Below are 20,952 nucleotides of genomic sequence, written 5' to 3'. Positions count from 1 at the left end.
TCCAGTTAATAATACATGCAGTCCTGACTTACTAGTTCAGCTTACTGTTTTCCTGCTTTATGATGGTTTATCAAGATACAACTCCATTGTAAGTTGAGGAGCATTTGTTCTTATGTACCTTAGAAGGCGATCCTTCTGTGCTTTCTATTGGCTGTCTAGTGGCCCATTACACAGGAGTTCCATCATTTGCTCAGCCAGCCCCTCTAAATGTGGACATTTGGATTGCTTGCCCTTATTTATCATAACTAGTATTACAGTGAGCTACCTTGTGCATGGATCATTCTGTGTCCCTGGGGAGTATCTACAAACGTGAAATTGCAATTTTGTTATTTTGATAGATACTGCCTGTCTGTGCGCGCTGGTATCATCAGTGATAACCACTGCATACATAGCCCTGTGGTTTCATGGATCTTATCTCCCTGGACTAAGGGGATAAAGGGCATGGTCAGGAGGCGAGGCCAGGCTGGTGCTCAGGTCGAGCAGGTACAGAGGGTGCAACCTCTGAGCTCCCCTTTGGCCATGCCTGCCATGGTAGCAGGAGCACTCTCTGGATGCCCTGTGTTTGAAGTTTCCGCCTAACACACTGGCAGCAGGGATTGTCTCCCCTCTTACCTTTCCCCAGCTCCTTTATTTGCCCTTGGCAACAGTTTCTTGTATGTGTGTTGATGAGTGCATGCCTTTATGTTCCATCACCTTCTGTGACCATCGGTGCCCAGAAATCACGTCAGATGAATTTGCACAGCATCTAGCACAAAGCCAGGAGAGAAGCTGTCCACTTAGTGCTTCTGGTGACATTCATTCTTACTTTAAAAATGATATACTTAAAATAATGCCAAAGGAAATTCACAAAGAAAATTGACCTCCCATAGTTCCATCACCTTACCACTGTCTTCATTTCTCTGTGTTGCCTTTTGTTTATTTTAGGCACATTTTTAACCATGCTAATCCAAAGCACAGACACTTTTGTATTCTTTTTTTAGTGTTGTCCCATACTTTTCTCATGTTGACATACTTATATATCTCATATTATTGGAACAAAGTCTCCAACAATCAATGCATTATAATTTACTGAACTATTGTTAGATATTTGAGTTGCTTCCAACATTGAGCTTTATACATAATACAGTGAACCAATAGTTTTGTTCAAAGTCCTTTTATTCACTTTTAAAGTATTTTTCTTAGAATAAATTCACAGGGAAGGAATATACTGCAGCACATGGTTCATACATTTTTTTAACGGCTCTTGAGCTGCACCACCAGATTGCATTCTGAAATGATTGTCCTGGCTTGCAGTTCTGTCAGCAGTGTGTGATTGCGCCAGCTTCTACTCAGCCTGCCCCTTCAGTATTGGATTTGTTATCTTTTTATTATTATTGCTATTGATTGAATAGGGTCAAAACGGTACCTCATTATTATTTTAGTACATTTAAAAAAATCATAAATAACAGTTGTAACGTTTCCTTAGAAATACAGTTTCCAGTCGGTGAGATCTGGGTCCGTTTTCCTTGGTTGAGTGTGATCCCCTCTTCATTCCCAGTTTACAGACACAGGGAGGGAAAGGGAGGTTCTCTTGTGAGTCCAGAACATTGGTGAGCACTCACTGCTGCGTGCTTACGCATTGGGTGTAGAACAAAGCGAGGAGATGCAGCGCCTGCCCTCCGGGCCACATTGAATGTACACTGGGCTCTGACAGAAGCAGGCGTGTGGAGGGCCTGTGGACTCACCAGACTGCTGAGGGCTATACTTCCAGGCGGCATGGATAGCCAAGTGCAGCCTTATCAGGAAAGAATTCACGTAGCAGGTGATTTTACTGGGGGTCCTTCCAGGCATGTTTTTCCATGAGGCTTCTGTCTTGAGGACCAACCCCCTACCCCGGGGTGGGGGTTGGGGTAGGGTGGGGTGGGGCCAGAGAGCCATATTCGGCTTTGCTCAAGCTGGGGCATGGCTTCTCCCTGAGGCCCCCGGGTGAAGCAGTTGACATGTTTCCAGGGAAAGCCATCCCAGTGTTCTAGTCCAGATAATGGTAAACTATGGCCTGCTGCTGTTTTTGTATGGACCATGAGCTGAGAAAGATTCTTTACATTTTTTTAATGAAAGAATGATTTTCATGATATGTGAAAATGACATGAAATTCAAATTTCAATGTCCCAAAATAAAGTCTTCTTGAGACATAGCCATGCTAATTCAACAGCAGAATCGAGTAGTTAGAACAGAGACCATGTGGCCTGCAAAACCTAAAATACTTTTTGGCCCTTTACAGAACTAGTTTGCCGATGCCTGATCCAGACTAATAACGTCTAAGGAAAGGGCAGGGCAAAGGAAGGGTGGAGGGTATATTGCTGACTCGTTCCTGGACTGCCCCAGTCAGATGGAAGCCACAGGCAGGCCTCCTGGGCACCATTACAAGTCCCCTTCGAGCTGTCTCCTCCCCTCCCCCACCCCCAGGCAGAAGCCTCCTGATGCCCTTTGAAGACCGCGGAGACCTGGAACCCCTGGAGCTGGTGTGGGCCAAGTGCCGAGGCTATCCTTCCTACCCTGCCTTGGTGAGTCTGCCCCAGACGCCATCCTCCTACCTCCTCTGGGCGGTTCTGGCCCCTGCCTTGCTTTGGGGGCTTATCTGATTGATGTAGCCAGCACAGTGTAGTGAGAGTCAGGGTGCCCTTAGCTGCAGAAGGGAGGGGGGCTTACCCCAGCCTGGGTGGGGCAAACCGGCTCCTAGTTTAGGGCAATTAAAATAGACTAAAAGCATGCAAAGATTAGGGTTCTTAGGACTTAAATTTTTTTTTTTTCATTTTATTTCATTGAATTTGAAAGGCAGAGCTGCAGAGAAAGAGACATTAGAGATCCTCCATCTGCTGGTTCACTCCCCAAATGGCCACAACAGCCAGGTCTGAGCCAAGCCAAAGCCAAGGAGCCAGGAACTCTATCTGGGTCTCCCATGTGAATGTCAGGGGCCCAAACTCTTGGGCCATCTTCCACTGCCTTCCTAGGCGCATTAGCAAGAAGCTAGATCTGCAGCAGAGTAGCCGGGACTCCAGCTGGCACTCTGATATGGAATGATATCAGTGGCTTAACCTACTACACCACAACATGGGCCCCAGTTCTTAGGATTTTGATGGCACTTATTTGCTTATGCATTTAAATTAACATGTGCTTACTGTAGACAATTTTAAAGGCTATTGACAATGCTTAGATGTTTTATTAAACATACTGAGCCTTTGAAATAATGAGGGAAGTATGATTGTTCCTATTTTGCAGGGAAGAAAACAAAACCTGTTAGCCATAGTCATCTAGCTGATAAGTGGCAAGCTTGGAATTTGAGTCCAGGGCTCAAAATTCATGATGTCAAAACCTGTGTTCCAAGCCACTGATTAAAAATCATCCACAGTCCCATCTACTCAGGGATAACTTGGTATATGGCCACCCAGCCTTTTTCAAATGCATAAATATGCATATATATGAGACCACACTCTGTTTTTAACCTCCCTTTCACCTAACAGCAAACCATGAACACGCATGTCTTATGCCATTATCTGTTCCCCCTTTAAACAGTCTTCATCAGCATTAATGACTGCATCATCTTTGGTTGTGTATACCACATTTTAACCATTGCCTAGTTGGTCATAGAGATTGCTTTGAATTTTTCGCTATGATAAACAACTGGCAGTAATCATCCTTGTAGCTTGCCTTGTGCACATCCATGAGTATTTCTTTGTAGGGAATTCTGAAGTGTACCTTCTTGGCGAAGTCTATGCAAGATCCTGAAGAAGTTACCAAATTACCTGAAAGTTAGTTTGTACTCCTACCAGCAGTAGCTAAATTTCTATTTCTTCCAAAATAGCAGGAGCTAAAAATTCCATTTCTACCACCTTGGTTTTTCTTAGCGTTCTTTCTCAGTCGGGGAGGCAGTGTCCAGCTGGCTATGGAAGACGCCACTGATTCTGAACCTTTGGAGCATGTCCGAATCATCTGGGGGAAGTTTTTAAACAATATGGGTACTGAGTCAGCTCCGCCCCACAGCTACCAAATTAGACTCTGAGGCATGAATATTTTTAAGAGCTTCCTGGATGATCTGTAGCCAGGGTTGGGAACCACCCCTACCAGCCTTTTAAGTGCATGGGGCTTCTGGCTCTTTCACATGTTTGACTCTTTGGAGCCTTGAGATAAGGAGGGCAGGAGCTCTGATCCTGTTAGGACAGATAAGACAATTATAGCTCAAAAGAGGTTCTGCAGTTTGCTGGAGCCCTGTTGGAAGTCAGGTTGTCTACTCATGTCCTCCCTCGCAGAGGCAGGTATGGGAAATCCACACTGTGATCAAGCAGCCTGGCGCTGCCTGCTTCACAAGCAGTGGCCAGGCGGGACCCTCAGGTTGGTCATTAAGGAATTGATTGAGGCTGTGCAGGTCTGAGGTTCTCTTTCAAACCTCACAATGCAAAACGAGTAGTCTAAAACTAGTGTTTTTACTCACCTCCTTAAGCATTCTAATGACATTCAACCACCACCTCAACACAACCTGTGTTTTTATTTTGGTGTATGTTCTCCTAGTCTTTTTCCTGTGTGTACTTCAATGTGTATTTGCCTCCATAGTGAATATACGGTTTTAATATTTTTCTTTTTTTGGCTCTTGTCTTTTTAGCAGATGTTTTTGTTTGGTTTTTGGGGTGTGTGTGTGTGTGTGTGTGTGTGAAAGTAATGCACCACATTTATAGGAGTTTTAGAAAAATAGAGGGTAAAAAGGCAACACAAATCTCAAATTCTAAAACATCAACTTTGAGTATTTTCTATCATTCCTTCTATTAAAGTTCATTTAGTAAAGTTGTGAATAATAGTGTATATATGTGTTTAATATATAATAAGTTAACTTATCACAAGCTTTATTTTCATATTGTTTTACCTCTCCATAGCTTTCATCGAGTGAATGAGCCATTGTTTATTATTTTGAGATGTGAAAACTATTCCTAGGTGGCAGACTTACCTACTTTGCTTTTGCCTTAAAGGGAAATTTTTTCACAATCCACCCTGTGCAGATACTCTGAGTCCCACAGCAGGGACCAGCAAGACAAAACACTTCAGCTTAGCCGCACTGTCTTGTTTGGTAATCAGGGAAGCCTCAGAGGGTGCGTGTTGTTCTCAGTAGTACCCTTAGCTTCAGTTGTGGGAGGGACAGACTGGGATAGAGATTCCTGACCAAACTGCACCACTGGCAGGTGGTGTGGGGAGGTTCTTCCGTCAGCTCTTATCCAGAGCACCTGCTCAGCTGCTTCTCTTGAGAGGGATGTGGGGAAGCTGGCAGATACCCAAAGGGAAGTAATCAGAGCAGTGTACTATGAGAAGAGGCCCTTGGGACAGGGTAGAGGAATGAAGATTGCCTCTAAAGAGAGTTTCGGAGGCTCTGTGGCTTTGGCCCACAGAGATGATCAGCCAGCTGCTCTGGAAGCAGCGTCTGTGTTGAGGCAGCGGGCAGCCGAGGCCCCCGCGTTGGCCAGGTGTCTGGTTTTAGTCTCAGCCATGGTTTGAACCAGCTCCTCCTTCTGTGCTTGTCAGCTAACACCTGTTAGCAGACTCCCCAGCATAAGCAAGAGATTGGAATGAGGTGATGTGTGAATAAATAGGAGCTTTGGAAACCTTGAAAGTGCTCCATAGACCCGGAGAGTTCTTGTTGTGTTGATGTTCCCAGGCATTTTGCTGTACACCTGTTCTGAGCTAGACAGAGAGGGACTGGAGGCCGGAAATAGGCCTGAACAGGGTGGGCTCAGGCCCTACCCTTGTGGCACTTGTTGCCTCAAAAATGTATCCCTCCACTGGCCCTTGTTTGCAACCATATGGTTCTCACCTCTGTACCGCCCTCCTGCATGCAGTCTTCTAGCTGAACATCGACTGCCTCTTTGATCTTATCATGAAGGATTCATGCTGTATCTGGACCTGGCTGGCTTGTTAGAGATGTTGGGAACTGGGGCTGTGCTTCTGTACCCCTGTGCCAGATGGTCATTGAGTGCATCTGTCCCTAGGGGGGAGCCAGAAAGGAGTGTAGTCAGGTAGAAAGATGGTGGGGAACCAGGCCCCTGTTAGATATAACCAGGACAGCCTTCCTGCTGACACACAGGTTTCTTCAGAGCTGTTGTGCCTGGGGAATGCCCTGGCCATGGTTCTAAAGGGAAATTGGTGGCCAAAAAATGACCTCTCTTCTTCCCTGGACACTGGGAGGAATGGCATGGCCATTACAGATACCCACGCAGTCCTGGCACCCCCACGTGGGCTTCTCACTAGCTTGTTTCTGCTCTGAGGCCTGATGGTTTGTGGTGCGGGTTCCTTCATCGGAAGGACCGGTTGGGCAGAGGTGGAGGATTAGGACAGTGAAGTGGAGGATTAGGACAGTCAAGATTTCCATTTTAGGGCACTGAGGGTCACAGAAAAGGCAGCCCCTCCATCACGTGGTTATGGGCAGGGCTGAGCCCGTGCATGGCTTAGTGTGGGGTGCCTCAGCAGTGGGTCCTGCAGTGGGGGGCCGTTCACTCTGTCCTCCCCCACTGAGTGCCCTTCTCCCTTTCTGCCTGCAGATCATCGACCCCAAGATGCCCCGAGAGGGCCTCCTGCACAATGGTGTCCCCATCCCTGTGCCCCCGCTGGACGTGCTGAAGCTGGGAGAGCAGAAGCAGGCAGAGGCTGGAGAGAAGCTCTTCCTTGTCCTCTTCTTTGACAACAAGCGAACCTGGTGAGTGGGTGTTGCTACCCAGGCAGCTGGGGCAGGGACATGCCAGGGTTGTTACTAATATTACTAATTAGTAACTAATACTAATACTAATACTAATACTGATAACTGAGCAGGTTTCTAAGATCAAGCTCCCTGGGAACGGCTGATTTTAGGGATTTGTATCAGGGAGCTTATCGGGGAGAGCTTAGGGCTGAGGGATGCAGCATTGGTCGGGGGGGAGAAGTTGACCTGCAGTGCCCTCGAGACAGGTCCCAGTCCAGTCCTCTAAGGAATCCTGGAGCTGGCAGCTTCGTGGAGGTACTGGGAATTGGGGCTGTGCCTCTGTACCCCCTGCCAACTCTCACGAGTGCAGCTCTCCCTGAGGATGGCGTGCCTCTTGGCCAGGCAGCTCCCTTAGTGGCTGTTTCCTGGACAGGCCCGAGAGTCTGTTGGCTGCCACACTCCCAGCAGCTGCGAGGACACAGGTCCCAGTCGGGGGAGGGGGGGAGGTTCTGGGCTGTGCAGTGTCCACTGAAAGGGACTTGCCCACTCATGGTTTACAGGTGTCTCAAGGTTTCTCTTAGCATCAGCTGGAGAGTGCTTTTACTTCTTTTTTTTTTTTAAACATTCTTTTTTATTTAGTTTTTTTTTTTTTTTTTTTTTTTTTTAAGGATTGATTTATTTATGTGAAAGAGTTACAGAGAGGCAGAGAGAGAGGCGGGGTAGGGGGTAGAAAGAGAGGTCTTCATCCACTGGTTCACTCCCTAATTGGCTGCAATGGCCGGAGCTGCACCAATCCGAAGCCAGGAGCTTCCCCTGTGTCTCCCACGTGGGTGCAGGGGCCCAAGGACTTGGGCCATCTTCTACTGCTTTCCCAGGCCATAGCAGAGAGCTGGATCGGAAGTGGAGCAGCTGGGTTCGAACCGGCGCCCATATGGGATGCCAGCACTACAGGCAGTGGCTTTACCCGCTATGCCACAGTGCTGACCCTGAGTGCTTTTACTTCTGGTTCTGTAGAATGAAGAGGTAGAACTAGCTAGTAAGATAATGATAAGAATAGCTGCCATTTATTGAGTGCTTTCTTCTTGTCCTTATTAAATCTCTTTATCCTCATTAATCCTCCACAATCTATTTTGCAAATTAGGAAGCTGAGGCTCAAAAAGCAAAGGCCCTGTAGCCAGAACTGGGATACAAACCAAGATCTAGCTCTGAAGACAGTGTTCTTAGGCACATAATAGAGTCCTGCCAGGAACTTTAAAGGCACACGAGGTCAGGCCCCATCAGAGATGAGTTTAGTTCCTGATATCAGCTCCACGTCTCCAGCCATAGTTCCCTAATTCCTCAAGGCAAGGCAAGCTTCTGCCCTCCAGGGTGGCTATGCCAGTCCCAGTGGCTGGAAATGGGCCCCTGCAGACCCCTGAGCCCTGACCACCCTCAGAGCAGAGTAAAAGCCCAGAGAAGGGCCTGGCTGCCAAAGAGGCCCCGTGCCATCCTCCCAACCCCGCTAGCCGTCAGGTTCTTGGTGGCTTCCTGAGTGTGTGGGGGGTCCCAGTCTACTTCCTGGCCTGGCTAGTCTTGCATAAGTAGGCTTAGAAGAGTGCCGTGGGACCCACCACCGCCCAACCTCTTACCGTGCTTGCATTTCAGGCAGTGGCTTCCAAGGGACAAAGTCCTACCTCTGGGTGTGGAAGACACTGTGGACAAGCTCAAGATGCTGGAAGGCCGCAAGACCAGCATCCGCAAGTCAGTGCAGGTGGCCTACGACCGCGCCATGATCCATCTGAGCCGCGTCCGGGGGCCCCACTCCTTCGTCACCTCCAGCTACCTGTGAGGGCAGAGCTGGGCCTGCGTCTGCCTGCCCTGCCTCCATCCAAGGGGCACAGGGAAGACTGTTCTGCCCCAGCCAAGTGTATGGCCAGCAGCTTCCCCCTCTCGTGGCAGGCCAGGGACTGGGCTGTGTCCCCACCAAGGGCAAGGCCTCAGTTTCGACCAATACATGGTTCCCCTGGCAGGCCTGCTGTGTGCCAAAAACTCCTACCCAAGGTCCCTCGGGGATATTCCACTGAAGAACCAGTTAGAAGTAGAAATGTGAGGGGCTGGGGCCCAGCCAAGGAAATGGACCTGGCCCAGAAGACGAGCGGTCCTGGGTTCCTTGAGGGGCTGCTTGGCCCTCTTCATCCCCTCCCAACTAACTGCACCTCAGGGCGGGCGAGGTTCTGACACTGATCCCAGAGATGCTGTGGACGCGCCAGGGTCCCACGGGGAATCCCACTGAGCTCCCCTCTCCCCTCGTCACCCATTCTTACACCTCTTCCCGTCCCAGCCTCTGCACCCAGGCACGGTGTCTTTTCCCACGTTCCTTTCCTTACTTTCACTCTTGTGCCAAACTGACAGGAACTGTCACCAAACTGGTCTTTTTCCTTTGATGTCTCACTCCCTTTGAGGCCAGCTGCTCTGCCAGGTGCCTGTCTCTGCCGGGCTCCTCAGGGTCTAGGCAGAGTCCCACCCCGTGGCGCCTCCACCAGTGCGCCGCCTCTCAGACCTGTGCTGTGACGGCGCTGAGGCCCAGCTGTGCGCACACTCCGTGGGACGCACCCCTGGATTGGGGCAGGGCCCTTCCCGTCTTCTCCCGGTCTTGCCTCGAGGTGGGCTGAGGTGGGTGTACCTGTCAGGCTGGGTGTGCAAGTATCTGTGTGTCCACCTGGGTGCGGAAGGGCTTGGGTGGAGCCCGCCCATCAGCTCGGCCCACTCCTCCTCCTCGAGGGCTTTCCTTTCTCTGCGCTGCGGTCCCAGCCCCCTCCAGCACCGTGGTCTGCACAGCATCCTTCTGCCTGCGCTCTGCCCGCCCAGCTCTGCTGCTCCTGCTTCCCAACTCCGGGGACCGGGACCCTTCATATTTGAAGCGCTCTTTCTCTTCACCCCCCCACCCCCACCCACCTTCTCAGAAATGGAAGGATACAGAAACTGTGAACGGGGAATGCTGACTGACAAAGCAGCACACCTCTCAGAGGCTTCGACGTCTGGTCCCTGGGCGTTTCTTTTCACCTCTTAAGCACCAAAGTCGCAGGGCCAGGTTGCAGGCCGCTGATTGCCATGTTGATTTTTAACCTGATGTTCTTTTTAATTGTTTTAAATTTTTCATAGGGGAGTTTTGGACAAAATGAAGTCACTGGGGAGATCACTGCCATTTTTACACACTCAACTTTTTAAAAATACAACCAACCAACCACCACAACTTCTTATACATTTGGGACACGAGCCAGAGTTTAAAAGGGAACCAACAAAACTCTCTGTAACACAAAGGATGGGGTTTTGGATTTTGTACAATAATCAAAACGGAATTCAGCATATGGCTAGGGAAGGACATGGTGTATATAATTGTAGAATACTATTCTAAATTATTCAGGCCTATACTTTCCATTGTTGGAGTCCTCCATTGTGTGGCCACACTGTGTGGCTTATTTACAGGAGCCAGTGCGTCCCCTCTCCCCAGGTAGTTGGTCAGCTGTGGACTCTGTGACCTTTGTCTAACCTGTGTTGTAAGATCTCGGGACTTTCTCCCTCTTGCTCTCTCTCTGTCTATCTCTTTCTCCCCCCAGCGCCTCCTCTTCTTAGTCTATTTTTCAGTCTCTCTGACTCTCAGTCTCTCTCTCTGAGTCTCATTTTTGAAAATGCTCTTTCAGAACGGGCACGGCTCAGACCCTGCTGCGGGTGGGGCCTGCTGTCTCTGTCGCGTCTGCTGTGAAGCACAGGATGCTCTATTTATTGTAGAAAGTGACTTTATTTGCTTTCTAGAATTGTTTATAACAGATGGTATAAGAGAGGTAATAAACAGAGAAAAATCTATGCCTGTAAAGAATACAAGAGTTAATTTTACCTACTATAATAAGACTGTCTGAAACTTATTTTCTCTCGGAGAAATAAATGTTCTAATGGGCAGCAGTTGCTGTGCTGTGTTTGGTGTAATCAGCGGGGCCTGCTTCCTCTTCTGGATCCTCCCCGACAGGGAGCGTCCGGCTGTGGCAGGCTCCCAGCTGGCGATGGCTCTGGCTGGCTGGCCGGCTGGCCGCCTCCTGCACCCCTGAGAGAAATGTGAGGGTGGGCTCTGACTGTGGGAGGTCTGGCCTACCTTCCCACACCTCAGCTTGTGTGTGGGCGTGTTCAGGAGATCTGCTCTTCGTCCGCTGGAGAAGCGGCCCCCCGGACGACTCCGGCACCCGTCTGCCAGGCTTGCTGAGCCTGACTAGGGTGCACGTGCCTCCTTTGCATTGTTGCGCTCCCGTGCTGTGGACAGGAAGCTGGGACACAGGTTTAACATGAGTCTAGCAGTCCCCGTTAGAGCTGAAGGGATCATTGAACCTCCCTGGCCTTCGCTTACAGATAAGAACACGGACCAGCAAGCTCAGACTTGACCGAGGTTGGCCAGCTATGAAATGGTGGCCGAATTCTGGGCCAAGGCTTTCCTTTATTTGAAAGGCAGAGTTACAGAAAGAGAGAGGGAGATGGAGAGAGATCTTCTTCCATCTGCTAGTTCACTCCCCAGATTGTAGCAAAGGCCAGGGCTGGGCCAGACCCAAGGTAGGAGCCTGGACTCTATCCAAGTCTCCTACATGGTTGACAGGGACCCAAGCATTTGGGCCACCCTCTGCTGCTTTCCCAGGCACATTAGCAGGGAACTAGATTGGAAGTGGACTTGAACTGGGGCTCATGTGAGATGCTGGCATCCCAGGCGGCAGCTTTACCTGCTACGCCACAAAGCTGGCCCCTATTTTTTATTCTTTTTAACTTAAATTGGCTTATATGATTCTGAATTCCAAAACTCCTCCCTTTTTGTCTCCAGCCTCACCAGAGGCAACCAGTTTTAGCAACTGCATATCTAAGTTTCCAGATATCTTTGAATATAAGCTGGCACGTGTGTGTGTTTGTGTATATGTGCGTGTCTGTGTGTATGTGTCCCCTTTTCCTAAGATGAATGGCAGTATACTACTCACATTGTTTTAGGCCTCTTTGAAAAAAAATTATTAAATATCAAGTAGATACAAAAATAGTGCTTCCCTAGTACACAGAAATTTTAAACACACCCCGATACCATAAACCACCAGGTACTCACCACCTGCTGCAGGTACAGTCACGGGCCTTGGGAAATCTACCACGTGCCCCTCCCCAAGCCCACTCCCCTTCTAAATTTTATCCTCAGTGTGATGCCTCGCTCTTTACTCTCTCTTAAGAGCAATATGTTTAATACATCCACGAGATTTCAAATAAAAAATACACATCATTCTTGCTACATGTTTTCAATCTCTGGACAACCAGAAACATGGTACTCAAACTGCATGCTTTAAAAAGAGGAGCCTGAAATCCCATTTTTGACACAAAGATGGGTTAATGTTGAACCACTCCAACCTCAGAGGTCCTCAACCCCCCCCCCCGAAAATGCCTCCACACCCGCACACCAAACGCTGCCTCCACAGCTCTGCTGCTCTGCTCAGGACTGCCGTGGGGGCCGGTGCTGTGGCAGAGCACATAATGCCGCCACCCGCAGTGCCAGCATCCCATATGGACGCCGGTTCTTGTCCCGGCTGCTCCACTTCCTAACCAGCCCCTTCCTGGAAAGCAGCAGAAGATGGCCTAAGTTCATGGACCACTGCATCCATGTGGGAAACTCCAGATGGAGTTTCAGGCTCCTGGCTTTGGCTTGGCCCAGCCCCAGCTGTTATGGCCATTTGGGGAGTGAACCAACAGATAGAAGATTCTTTCTCTTTCTCTCTTTCAAATAAATAATTTTTTTAAAAAAAGACGATTAAAACAACCCAATATTTAGAGAAATGTCATTGAATGAGAACCACTACAATGTGCTGAAAATTAAGCCCAGCCTGCTTACTTACTGAATGATTTTTTGTAAAGATTTAGTTGGAAGAGTTACACAGAGAGAGAAGGAGAGGCAGAGAGCGAGCGAGAGCGAGGTCTTCCATCCACTGGTTCACTCCCCAGTTGTCCACAATGGCTGGAGCTGTGCTGTTTCTGAAGCCAGGGGCTTCTTCCGGTTCCCCTACGTGGGTGCAGGGCCAAAGCACTTAGGCCATCTTCTACTGCTTTCCCAGGCCACAGCAGAGAGCTAGATCAGAAGTAGAGCAGCCAGGACCTAAACTGGTACCCATTTGGGATGCCGGCACTGCAAGCGGCAGCTTTACCTATGCCACAGCGCCGGCCCCACTGAATGTTGATAGAGGAGAGGCTGCCTCAGTTTCACCCACATCACTCTGATTTTAGACAGATACCAAGAAGCGCCCCAAACATTAGTCACAGACGGCAGACTCTACCCGTGCTCTGGAGACAAAACCACAGACAAGCACCAGCTGAGAAAGTTAAATGAAAACAGGGCTTAAACCGTACATACAGTATGATTTCAACCTGTGAAAAACAACCAGAATATGTCCTAAAAAAGACTGAAAGGAGATAGCTCAAAATATTAATAGTGACTATATTTAAGTAGTGGATCTACAGTGATCTTTCTGGTCTTTTCTAGGTTTTTCTCTGAGGGCATTTTAAAACTGTTAATTACTGGGCCAGCGCGCTGCAGTGTGATGGGCTAAGTCACTGCCTGCAACACTGGCATCCCATGTGGGCACCAGTTCAGTGGCTGCTCCACTTCCAATCCAGCTCCCTGCTAATGTGCCTGAGAAAGCAGTGGAAGATGGCCCCAGTGCTTGAGTCCCTGCACTCATGTGGACACCAGGAAGAAGCTCCTGGCTCCTGGCTCCTGGCTTTGACCTGGGCCAGCCTGAGCCAGCCTGACCCAGCCATTGGGGACATCTGGGGAGTGAACCAGCAGATGGAAGAACACACCTACCCCCACCACACCCCTGTAACTCTGCCTTTCAAATAAATATATTTTTAAAAACCTGTTAGTTACAAAAACATGAATCTGAGAGCAGTTCTGAATTTGAAGTAATGAACTGCAGCCGAGCCTATGAGAAAGGATTATGTGCATTTATAAAATCAAGGGCGCATTCCCGCTGTTAGGGGGGGCCGGGCCCTCCTGCAGCCAGGGGGCTGGGCAACAGATTGTGCCCGCGAAAAACGCCACGAGCTCCACGAAGGGACAGGAAGAGAATTAAGCATAAGGTCGGCTCTTTCCTCCTATTTTCTGAGCGTAAGTCAAATGAGGAGGAAGCAAAATGCAGCTGGGTCCTCCTGTTCTCCGACACGCTTCTCGGAACGGCAGGCATTGCCCTTCGTGGTGCGTTGCTCGTCCCTGAACCTCCCCCACGCCCAGCGAGGCCAGGGAATGCGCGTGTGCGGGCCCGCGGGGCGCGGCATAAGGCTGCACCCCTGCCTGCGCGCAGTTCCCCGCGCTCCCGCGCCACCCGCTGCAGACCTCCGCCCCCTGCTGCGGGGGGGCCTCCCGGATCTGCGCACACGCTGGCAGCGCTGTCACGGAGACCCCTGGCCCCCAGAGGAACCTTGTGCAGAGTTGGGCTCTCGGCACAGGCTGGGCCGGAGACCTGGGGCGACGCGCGAGGACTCCCTGCGCCAATCCCGCCTGGACTCTGCCGGGCCCTCTTGCCCGTCCCGCTCAGCCTCGTCCGGGTTCCTCACAGGCCCGGTCGCATCAGGATTCGCGGGCCAGGCGCGGCTACTTTTTAATCCTGCTACTTGATTGTGATGTGCCATAAGAAACATATAGTATCACACATAACATAAGCATTGTCATGAACGATCATACTGGATGGTAGTATATATATATGTGTGTATATATATATATATATATATAGTATATATAACAACATCTTCTTGCGCTTGGAACGGCGTGGTCGGGCTGCGTCCCCAGGCGCGGTGGTGGTTGGTTTGCTTCGCTCTTGTTCAGCAGTGCGCTATACGCAGGTGCCGCGGCTACCTTTTCATCGCACTAACGGCTTTGGGTTGTGTTCAATCTTTTTTGCCTTCTGGAACGGCCCTGGTGTGGATGTCCTTTTATTTCTCCTGGTGTGTGTGTGGGGGGGGTGGGGGGTGGGGAGGGGGATTGGGCAAGGATTTCTGTCCCTAGGCGGTGGCCTGTCGTCCCCGGCTGGATAATGCCAGTGTTTTCCACGAGGGAGTGGGGCCGTCCACACCTCCGCCACCCCACCCCCAGGCAGTGTGAGCGCCCCTTGGCCAGTGTTTTAATTTTCCAGACTCACCCGGGTGACACTGCAACCCACTGTGGCTTCTGCGCTCAAACGTGACGCGTATGCGGGGATGGCTCCCGTCCCAGGGCAGAGGACGTGCCCGCCCGCCTTTCCTGGCCGAGGCCGTCCCACGGTGTGGGTGTGGAAGCTCCGGCCCCGCCTCTCCATCTCGACAGACAGACACAGGGATGGCTGCAGTCTGCGGTGAGCGACTTTCTGTGTAGCTAGCTCGGCGCTTCGGCACGTGGGGTGTTTATGTACAAGCAAACCTCGTGAGAACAGTGGGTTAAAAGATAAGCTGAGAAGCAGGCGATGGGCGCACCGCTAAAGACGCTGCTTGGGATGCCGGGGTCCCCATCCAGTGCCTGGCTTTCACTCCGGCTCTGCTCCCGATGCCAGCTCCGTTAATGCGCACCCTAGGGGACAGCAGGTGATGGCGCTAGTGCTTGGGTCTCTGCCACGGATGGGGGAGACCTGGATCGAGTTCCCTGCTCCCCCGCATTTGAGGAATGAACCAGTGGATGGGTGGTCTCTCTGTGTCTCTCAAATAAGATAAAATTAAAAAAGAAGTCTATTTTGGTACAAAAACTGAAATCCATGCATAAATCACATTTTCCTCGCATTTAAAGCATTTTTATTATGTATTTGAGAGGCGGAAAAGCAGAGACAAGCTGGCGGTCAGACCAGCTCCTGTCCACCAGTTCATTTCCCAAATGCTTGCAAAGGCTGAGGCTGGGCGGGAGCACAATGCAGGCCTCCCATGTGGGCGGCAGGGAGGCCATGGCTTGGCGTCACCACTGCCTTGCCGGGAAGCTGGAGGCAGGGGCTGGAGCTGGGACTTGAAGCCAGACACTCCCTCTTGGGAGGCGCGTGTCCCGACTTCTGGGCTAAATGACCACTCCTGCACGAGATGCTGAGACCAGGGAGTCTGTTGCCCCAGCAATTCTGATGCACACTTGGGTTTGAGAACTGCTGTTTCCATCTGCGTAAGGAGGCACAGGCCGGGGTGCAGGGGTGCGGGGCTCAGCAGGGCGGCACCCCTTCACCAGAGCGCCCAGCAGCTGGTCTGTGCAGTTTTGCTCTGGGAGGAAGCATGGACCGTGGTTCTACAATACACTCAGGACTCCCTCCTTGCCCGACTCTGCTGGGACCTGACGTGTTGCAGGCGCAGGCACTCCCAGGGGCCACGGGCCTTGGGCGTTGCCTGTCAAAGGAAATGATAAACTTCTCGCAACCTCTGGGAAGTCGGGAAGCTGAACCCGGGGTGTGGGAAGCCATTAGCTGGTTAAACAGCTGCAGCAACCATTTCGAGCTACGTGCTTGAAAGCCATCCGTCTTAACCTCACCCTGGTCCAGGGGTGCTGGAGGCATAATGACACTGCCATGCCCCTTCCACGCACAGGCTGAGCCTCAGAGAGGCTGAGTAACCTGAGCAAGGCCACGCAGCTGGGACGTGGTAGGACTGGAATCCGCGAGTCTGTCTGATGCTAGCGCCCACACGCAGTGTCCCTCTCCCTCTTCCTCCCTCCCTCTCTCACTCATACATTCTGCATTTGTGTGGCCCCCAAAAGGATCCACATAACATTCCTCTTCCTCCGAACAGCTAAGGCTATGAGTGTTTTGTAGCTAGCTTTGGAATAGTTTGCACATACATAAAGAAGTACATTCCACAAATATTCTCCTACACTTTTTTTGAACAAAAAATGACAGCATCCTAAATGTATTATTTTGTATCAGATTTTTTTCCCCTTCACTCTGTTATTTCTTGTCAGTCTTTCCATGTGGGTTCTCTCTCTCTCTTTTAAAAAATATGTATGTATGTATTTATTTATTTGAAAGGCAAAGAGTTACAGAGAGGCAGAGAGAGAGAGAGAGAGAGAGAGAGAATCTTCCATTGCTGGTTCACTCCCCAAATGGCCACAAGGGCTAGAGCTGGGCCGATCTGAAGCCAGGAGCCAGGAGCCAGGAGCCAGGAGTTTCTTCCGGGTCTTCTACATGGGTGCAGGGGCCCAAGGACTTGGGCCATCTTCTACTGCTTTCCTAGGCTACAGCAGAGAACTGGATCAGAAGTGGAGCAGCCGGGACTTGAACCGGCACCCATGTGGGATGCCCGCACTGCAGGCGGCAATTTCACCCTCTAAGCCACAGCACTAGCCTCTCCATGAGGGTTCTCTAAGAGCATCTCATCTCTCTGCTTGGTAACCTGGGTATTCAGGCTGTCCTCTATTTGGTGGACGTTTAGGGGGCTTCTGACTACTTCAGGTAGAAACTGTTCCTGTGACAGCCTTGACCTTGGTCATCTTCGTGAACGGGTGCCTCTGTTCTATAAAGGCTCCTGGAGGGGAACCAGCGAGCCCCATCGGCACTATTCTACATACTCTCCCCAGATCCGCTCCCAGACTTAATTGTAAAAATACCACTTCCTCCTGTAGTCTCACTCCCTCACATGCTCCTCCCACAGACAGGACAGGGCATCCCCCTCTGTGCCCAGCACACAGCATGCCACTCAACATAGGTGAGCGACACACACACACACACACACACATTTGCCTCTAGGGCACATTTCCTCATTTGGTTCCCAAATTAGCCTGACAGGAGTGATCATACCAAGCCAAGGCTCATCCTGATACCCTTGGCCATACCTGACCTTGGACTCAGGCTGGAGAGGAAACCCAGGGTGCCACACTGCCTCCTAGTGGCTACTGTAAAGCAATCGTCCAAGGAAGGGGCGGGCTTTCAGCTTCATTCTGTCACTCCACACATGGAAACACTAAAGGCTCAGGGCCTTTACTTGTTGCTACAAGGATGAAATAGAGAATATCTAGCTGGCGTATCTTTTTTATTTTTTTTTACAGGCAGAGTTAGACAGTGAGGGAGAGAGACAGAAAGGTCTTCCTTCCATTGGTTCACTCCCCAAATGGCTGCCACAGCTGGCACTGCACCGATCCAAAGCCAGGAGCCAGGTGCTTCCTCCTGGTCTCCATGCAGGTGCAGGGCCCAAGCACTTGGGCCATCCTCCTCTGCACTCCCGGGCCACAGCAGAGAGCTGAACTGGAAGAGGAGCAACCGGGACAGAATCCGGTGCCCTGACCAGGACTAGAACCCGGTGTGCCAGCGCCGCAGGCGGAGGATTAGCCTAGTGAGCCGCGGCGCCGGCCTACCTGGCATATCTTGTGTCCTCACAGCATTGCAGTCAACCCTCTGTACACCTCTGGGCTCACCTGCTTCTCAGGATCAGCCAGGTTGGGGCTGCTATGACCTCGGGCCTACAGTAAGGAGCAGGGCTGTGTTCAACCTAGGAAGAGCCCATGTTCCAGCCCCTCTACTCCATTGCCTCTCAGTCATTCGCATTCAATACATGACCCTGATAAATGATCATGATCCACATCATTTCAAACCTCTGCTGAAATGGTGGCTCTCTGCCTGATACGGGGCCCGAGATGATACGGGAAGGTCCTTCTGTGCTAAACTAGACTCCATCCTGCCAACTAAGCATTGCTGATACTCCCACCATGACAGCCCTCGGCCTTTGGCTTGCAGCTTTTTCTTTTCTCTTCTTTTCTTTTCTTTTTAAAAAAAAATTTTTTTTGACAGGCAGAGTGGACAGTGAGAGAGAGAGACAGAGAGAAAGGTCTTCCTTTGCCGTTGGTTCACCCTCCAATGGCCGCTGCAGCTGGCACACCGTGCTGATCTGAAGGCAGGAGCCAGGTGCTTCTCCTGGTCTCCCATGTAGGTGCAGGGCCCAAGCACTTGGGCCATCCTCCACTGCCCTCCCGGGCCACGGCAGAGAGCTGGACTGGAAGAGGGGCAACCGGGACAGAACCCGGCGCCCATATGGGATGCCGGTGCCGCAGGCAGAGGATTAACCAAGTGAGCACGGCACCGGCCCCACTTTCTGTAGTAGTTATTATTATAAAAACAAAAGGGCTTCCTCAAAATGTAACATTAAGCTGCCCTCTTGAAAACGTCTTTTCAGACTGTACCAACTCCTGCCTCGGTGCCTGCTGGCCTCCCTGTTCCCTTACCCGGCGGGCCCTGCCCTGCTCTGGCCTCCTGCTTCTGTGCCCTCCTCTCCCCCAGGGATCTCCTCTTCCCTGGCTGGACCCCCTCAGCCCAGGGTCACGCCCTGCATAGCATCTACTGTGAACCCTATTGTCCTGCTTGTTTCTCTGCAACTGCGCTCCGCTGCTCCCCATGGAGCCGCCCAGGCCAGTGGCCGCCGCCTTTCCACTGCCCTCTGTAAACCCTCACCCTCCTCCTTGCCCGGCCCCCTGGCACAGTGCCTTCCAACCTCTGTCTTGCCTGGGCCCCACCCCCATCCCGGCCTTGCTGCTGGGACCACTCAGAAAAACCCCAGCGCAGTTAACTCCAACGCTCCACCCACCTGCTGGCTGATTTTGCATCCGGCCATCCGCCCCACTAGAACAGCAGCCCCTGAGCGAGCACAGCAACCACGTCATTGTCCCCTGCCCCATCCCAGCACCTGGAAGAGGGCCTGGTGTATGTCGGTGCCCAGTCATTGCACGTGCCTGTTTGTGGAAGGAGTTTCTCTCTGGGCATGGAGAAGGCTCTGAGCACAAAGCAAACCCATGGTCGCATCTGGAAAGCAAGTGGAGGGCAGAATTGCTGGGCCCTGGGGCTTTGTGCGGGGCTGGGAGTGGGGGCAGGGAGGCCAAGGCCAGGGGTTCCCGCAGTTGGCCCCAGGACGGTGCTGCTGTTCCTTCCTCACTAGCTCGTCTTGGTCTGGGGGAGGAGCTTGGAAGAGTTCATTCTCAAGTGACAGGATTCGACCTTTGCAGACTTGTGGCTTCCCGCTGGTCTCAGCCACTTCAGCCTTCCGAGCAGGCATCTGGGTGGCCGTGGGCACCTCGGGCGGCTGAAGTCAGGACTGACCTAACCCGATCATGTCTCCCAACCCGAGAGCGTTCCAGAGGACTGAGGCCCAGGGAGCAGAAGGGCACATGGGCGCTGGTGGTGGAACCAGGAGCTGACCCCACAGCCTGGGCTCCTTCGCCACTGTGTGTTGTGCTGTCCCTCCCTGCTATCACATGCAATCTTCTACGGAGGAGGCAGGGGGTCCTCACCCTTAAAGGAAGCAGGAAAAGCCTGCAGGAGAGATTGAAGGATCCGACCAGGCTCCAGTGACCCCACGGGACGTGCTCACCATGGGACAGCACAGTTCTCTGTGCTCTGCCCCAGTGCCTGCTCAAACCCTCCAGCCAGCGCGGGCGGTGGGGCTGCTGCTGGTTCACTCCCCAGATGCCTGCAACGGCCAGAGCTGGGCCAGGACAGGAGCCAGGAGCTTCATCCAGGTCTCCCACGTGGGTAGCAGGCACCCAAGTCCTTGTGCTGTCTTCTGCTGCCTTTCCCAGGCCATTAGCGGGGAGCTGGATTGAAAGCAGTGCAGCCGGGACATGAACCAGTGCCCATAAGGGATGCTAGCATCTCAGGTGGCCACTTTACACACTACACCTCAGCGGCGGCCCCCTCTCTGTGTGTCTTAAACACCATACCAGAGTGACTTTTCAATTAAGGCACACTTCCAGAGTGTTGTGGGGCAGCGCGTTAAGCTGCTGCTTGGCACACCTGTATCCTGTATTGGAGTACAGGTTCGAGTCCTGGCTCCTCCACTTCCATTTCCGGTTCCTGCTACTGCCACCTGCACTGAAGACCCAAATGGAGTTCCTGATTCCTGGTTTCAGCCTGATCCAGCCCCAGCCTGTGCAGGTATTTGGGGAGTGAAACAGTGTATGGAAGATTTCCCCCACCCCTCTCCATCTCCCCCTCCCTCCCCACTGTGTGTGTGTGTGTGTGTGTATGTGTTTCTGTCACTCTGCCTTTCAAATAAGTAAAAATAAATCTTTTTTTAAACAAAAGCACACTCCAGCACTCTAAAGGTTTGAGTCCTGTGGAGAAGAATTCGATCCTTATGGAACATGATGACGACAGGCAGGGTAGACCCTGCTTGTAGAATTAGATACTAGGGGGTCCAGTTCAAGACCCAGCTGCTCCACTTCCGATCCAGCTCTCTGCTATGGCCTGGGAAAGCAGTAGAAGATGGCTCAAGCCCTCGGGCCCCTGAACCTCCCTGGA

General features: G+C 51.5%; 1 protein-coding gene across 4 annotated transcripts in view; it reads left to right on the top strand.

Moving 5' to 3' along the window:
* Nucleotides 1-10,633, top strand: part of BRPF3 (bromodomain and PHD finger containing 3) — a 36,671-nt gene extending 26,038 nt beyond the window's left edge. For 3 of the 4 annotated variants that reach the window (XR_011388693.1, XM_070074150.1, XM_002714658.5), the window contains 3 exons: nt 2,446-2,543; nt 6,558-6,712; nt 8,339-10,633. Coding sequence is in view for 3 of the 4 variants with exons in the window: in XM_070074150.1 (XP_069930251.1) it covers nt 2,446-2,543; nt 6,558-6,712; nt 8,339-8,522 (437 nt within the window). In the remaining variant the exon portion in view is untranslated. The remainder of the gene's footprint in view (nt 1-2,445; nt 2,544-6,557; nt 6,713-8,338) is intronic. The other variant, XM_070074151.1, reaches the window with a different exon arrangement.
* Nucleotides 10,634-20,952: the final 10,319 nt, after the last annotated feature.

The sequence above is a fragment of the Oryctolagus cuniculus genome, chromosome 5 (assembly GCF_964237555.1).
Source record: "Oryctolagus cuniculus chromosome 5, mOryCun1.1, whole genome shotgun sequence".
In the NCBI taxonomy this organism is placed as follows: domain Eukaryota; kingdom Metazoa; phylum Chordata; class Mammalia; order Lagomorpha; family Leporidae; genus Oryctolagus; species Oryctolagus cuniculus.
The sequence above is the reverse complement of the archived record's forward strand: the minus strand, read 5'-3'. Positions and strand labels throughout refer to the sequence as shown.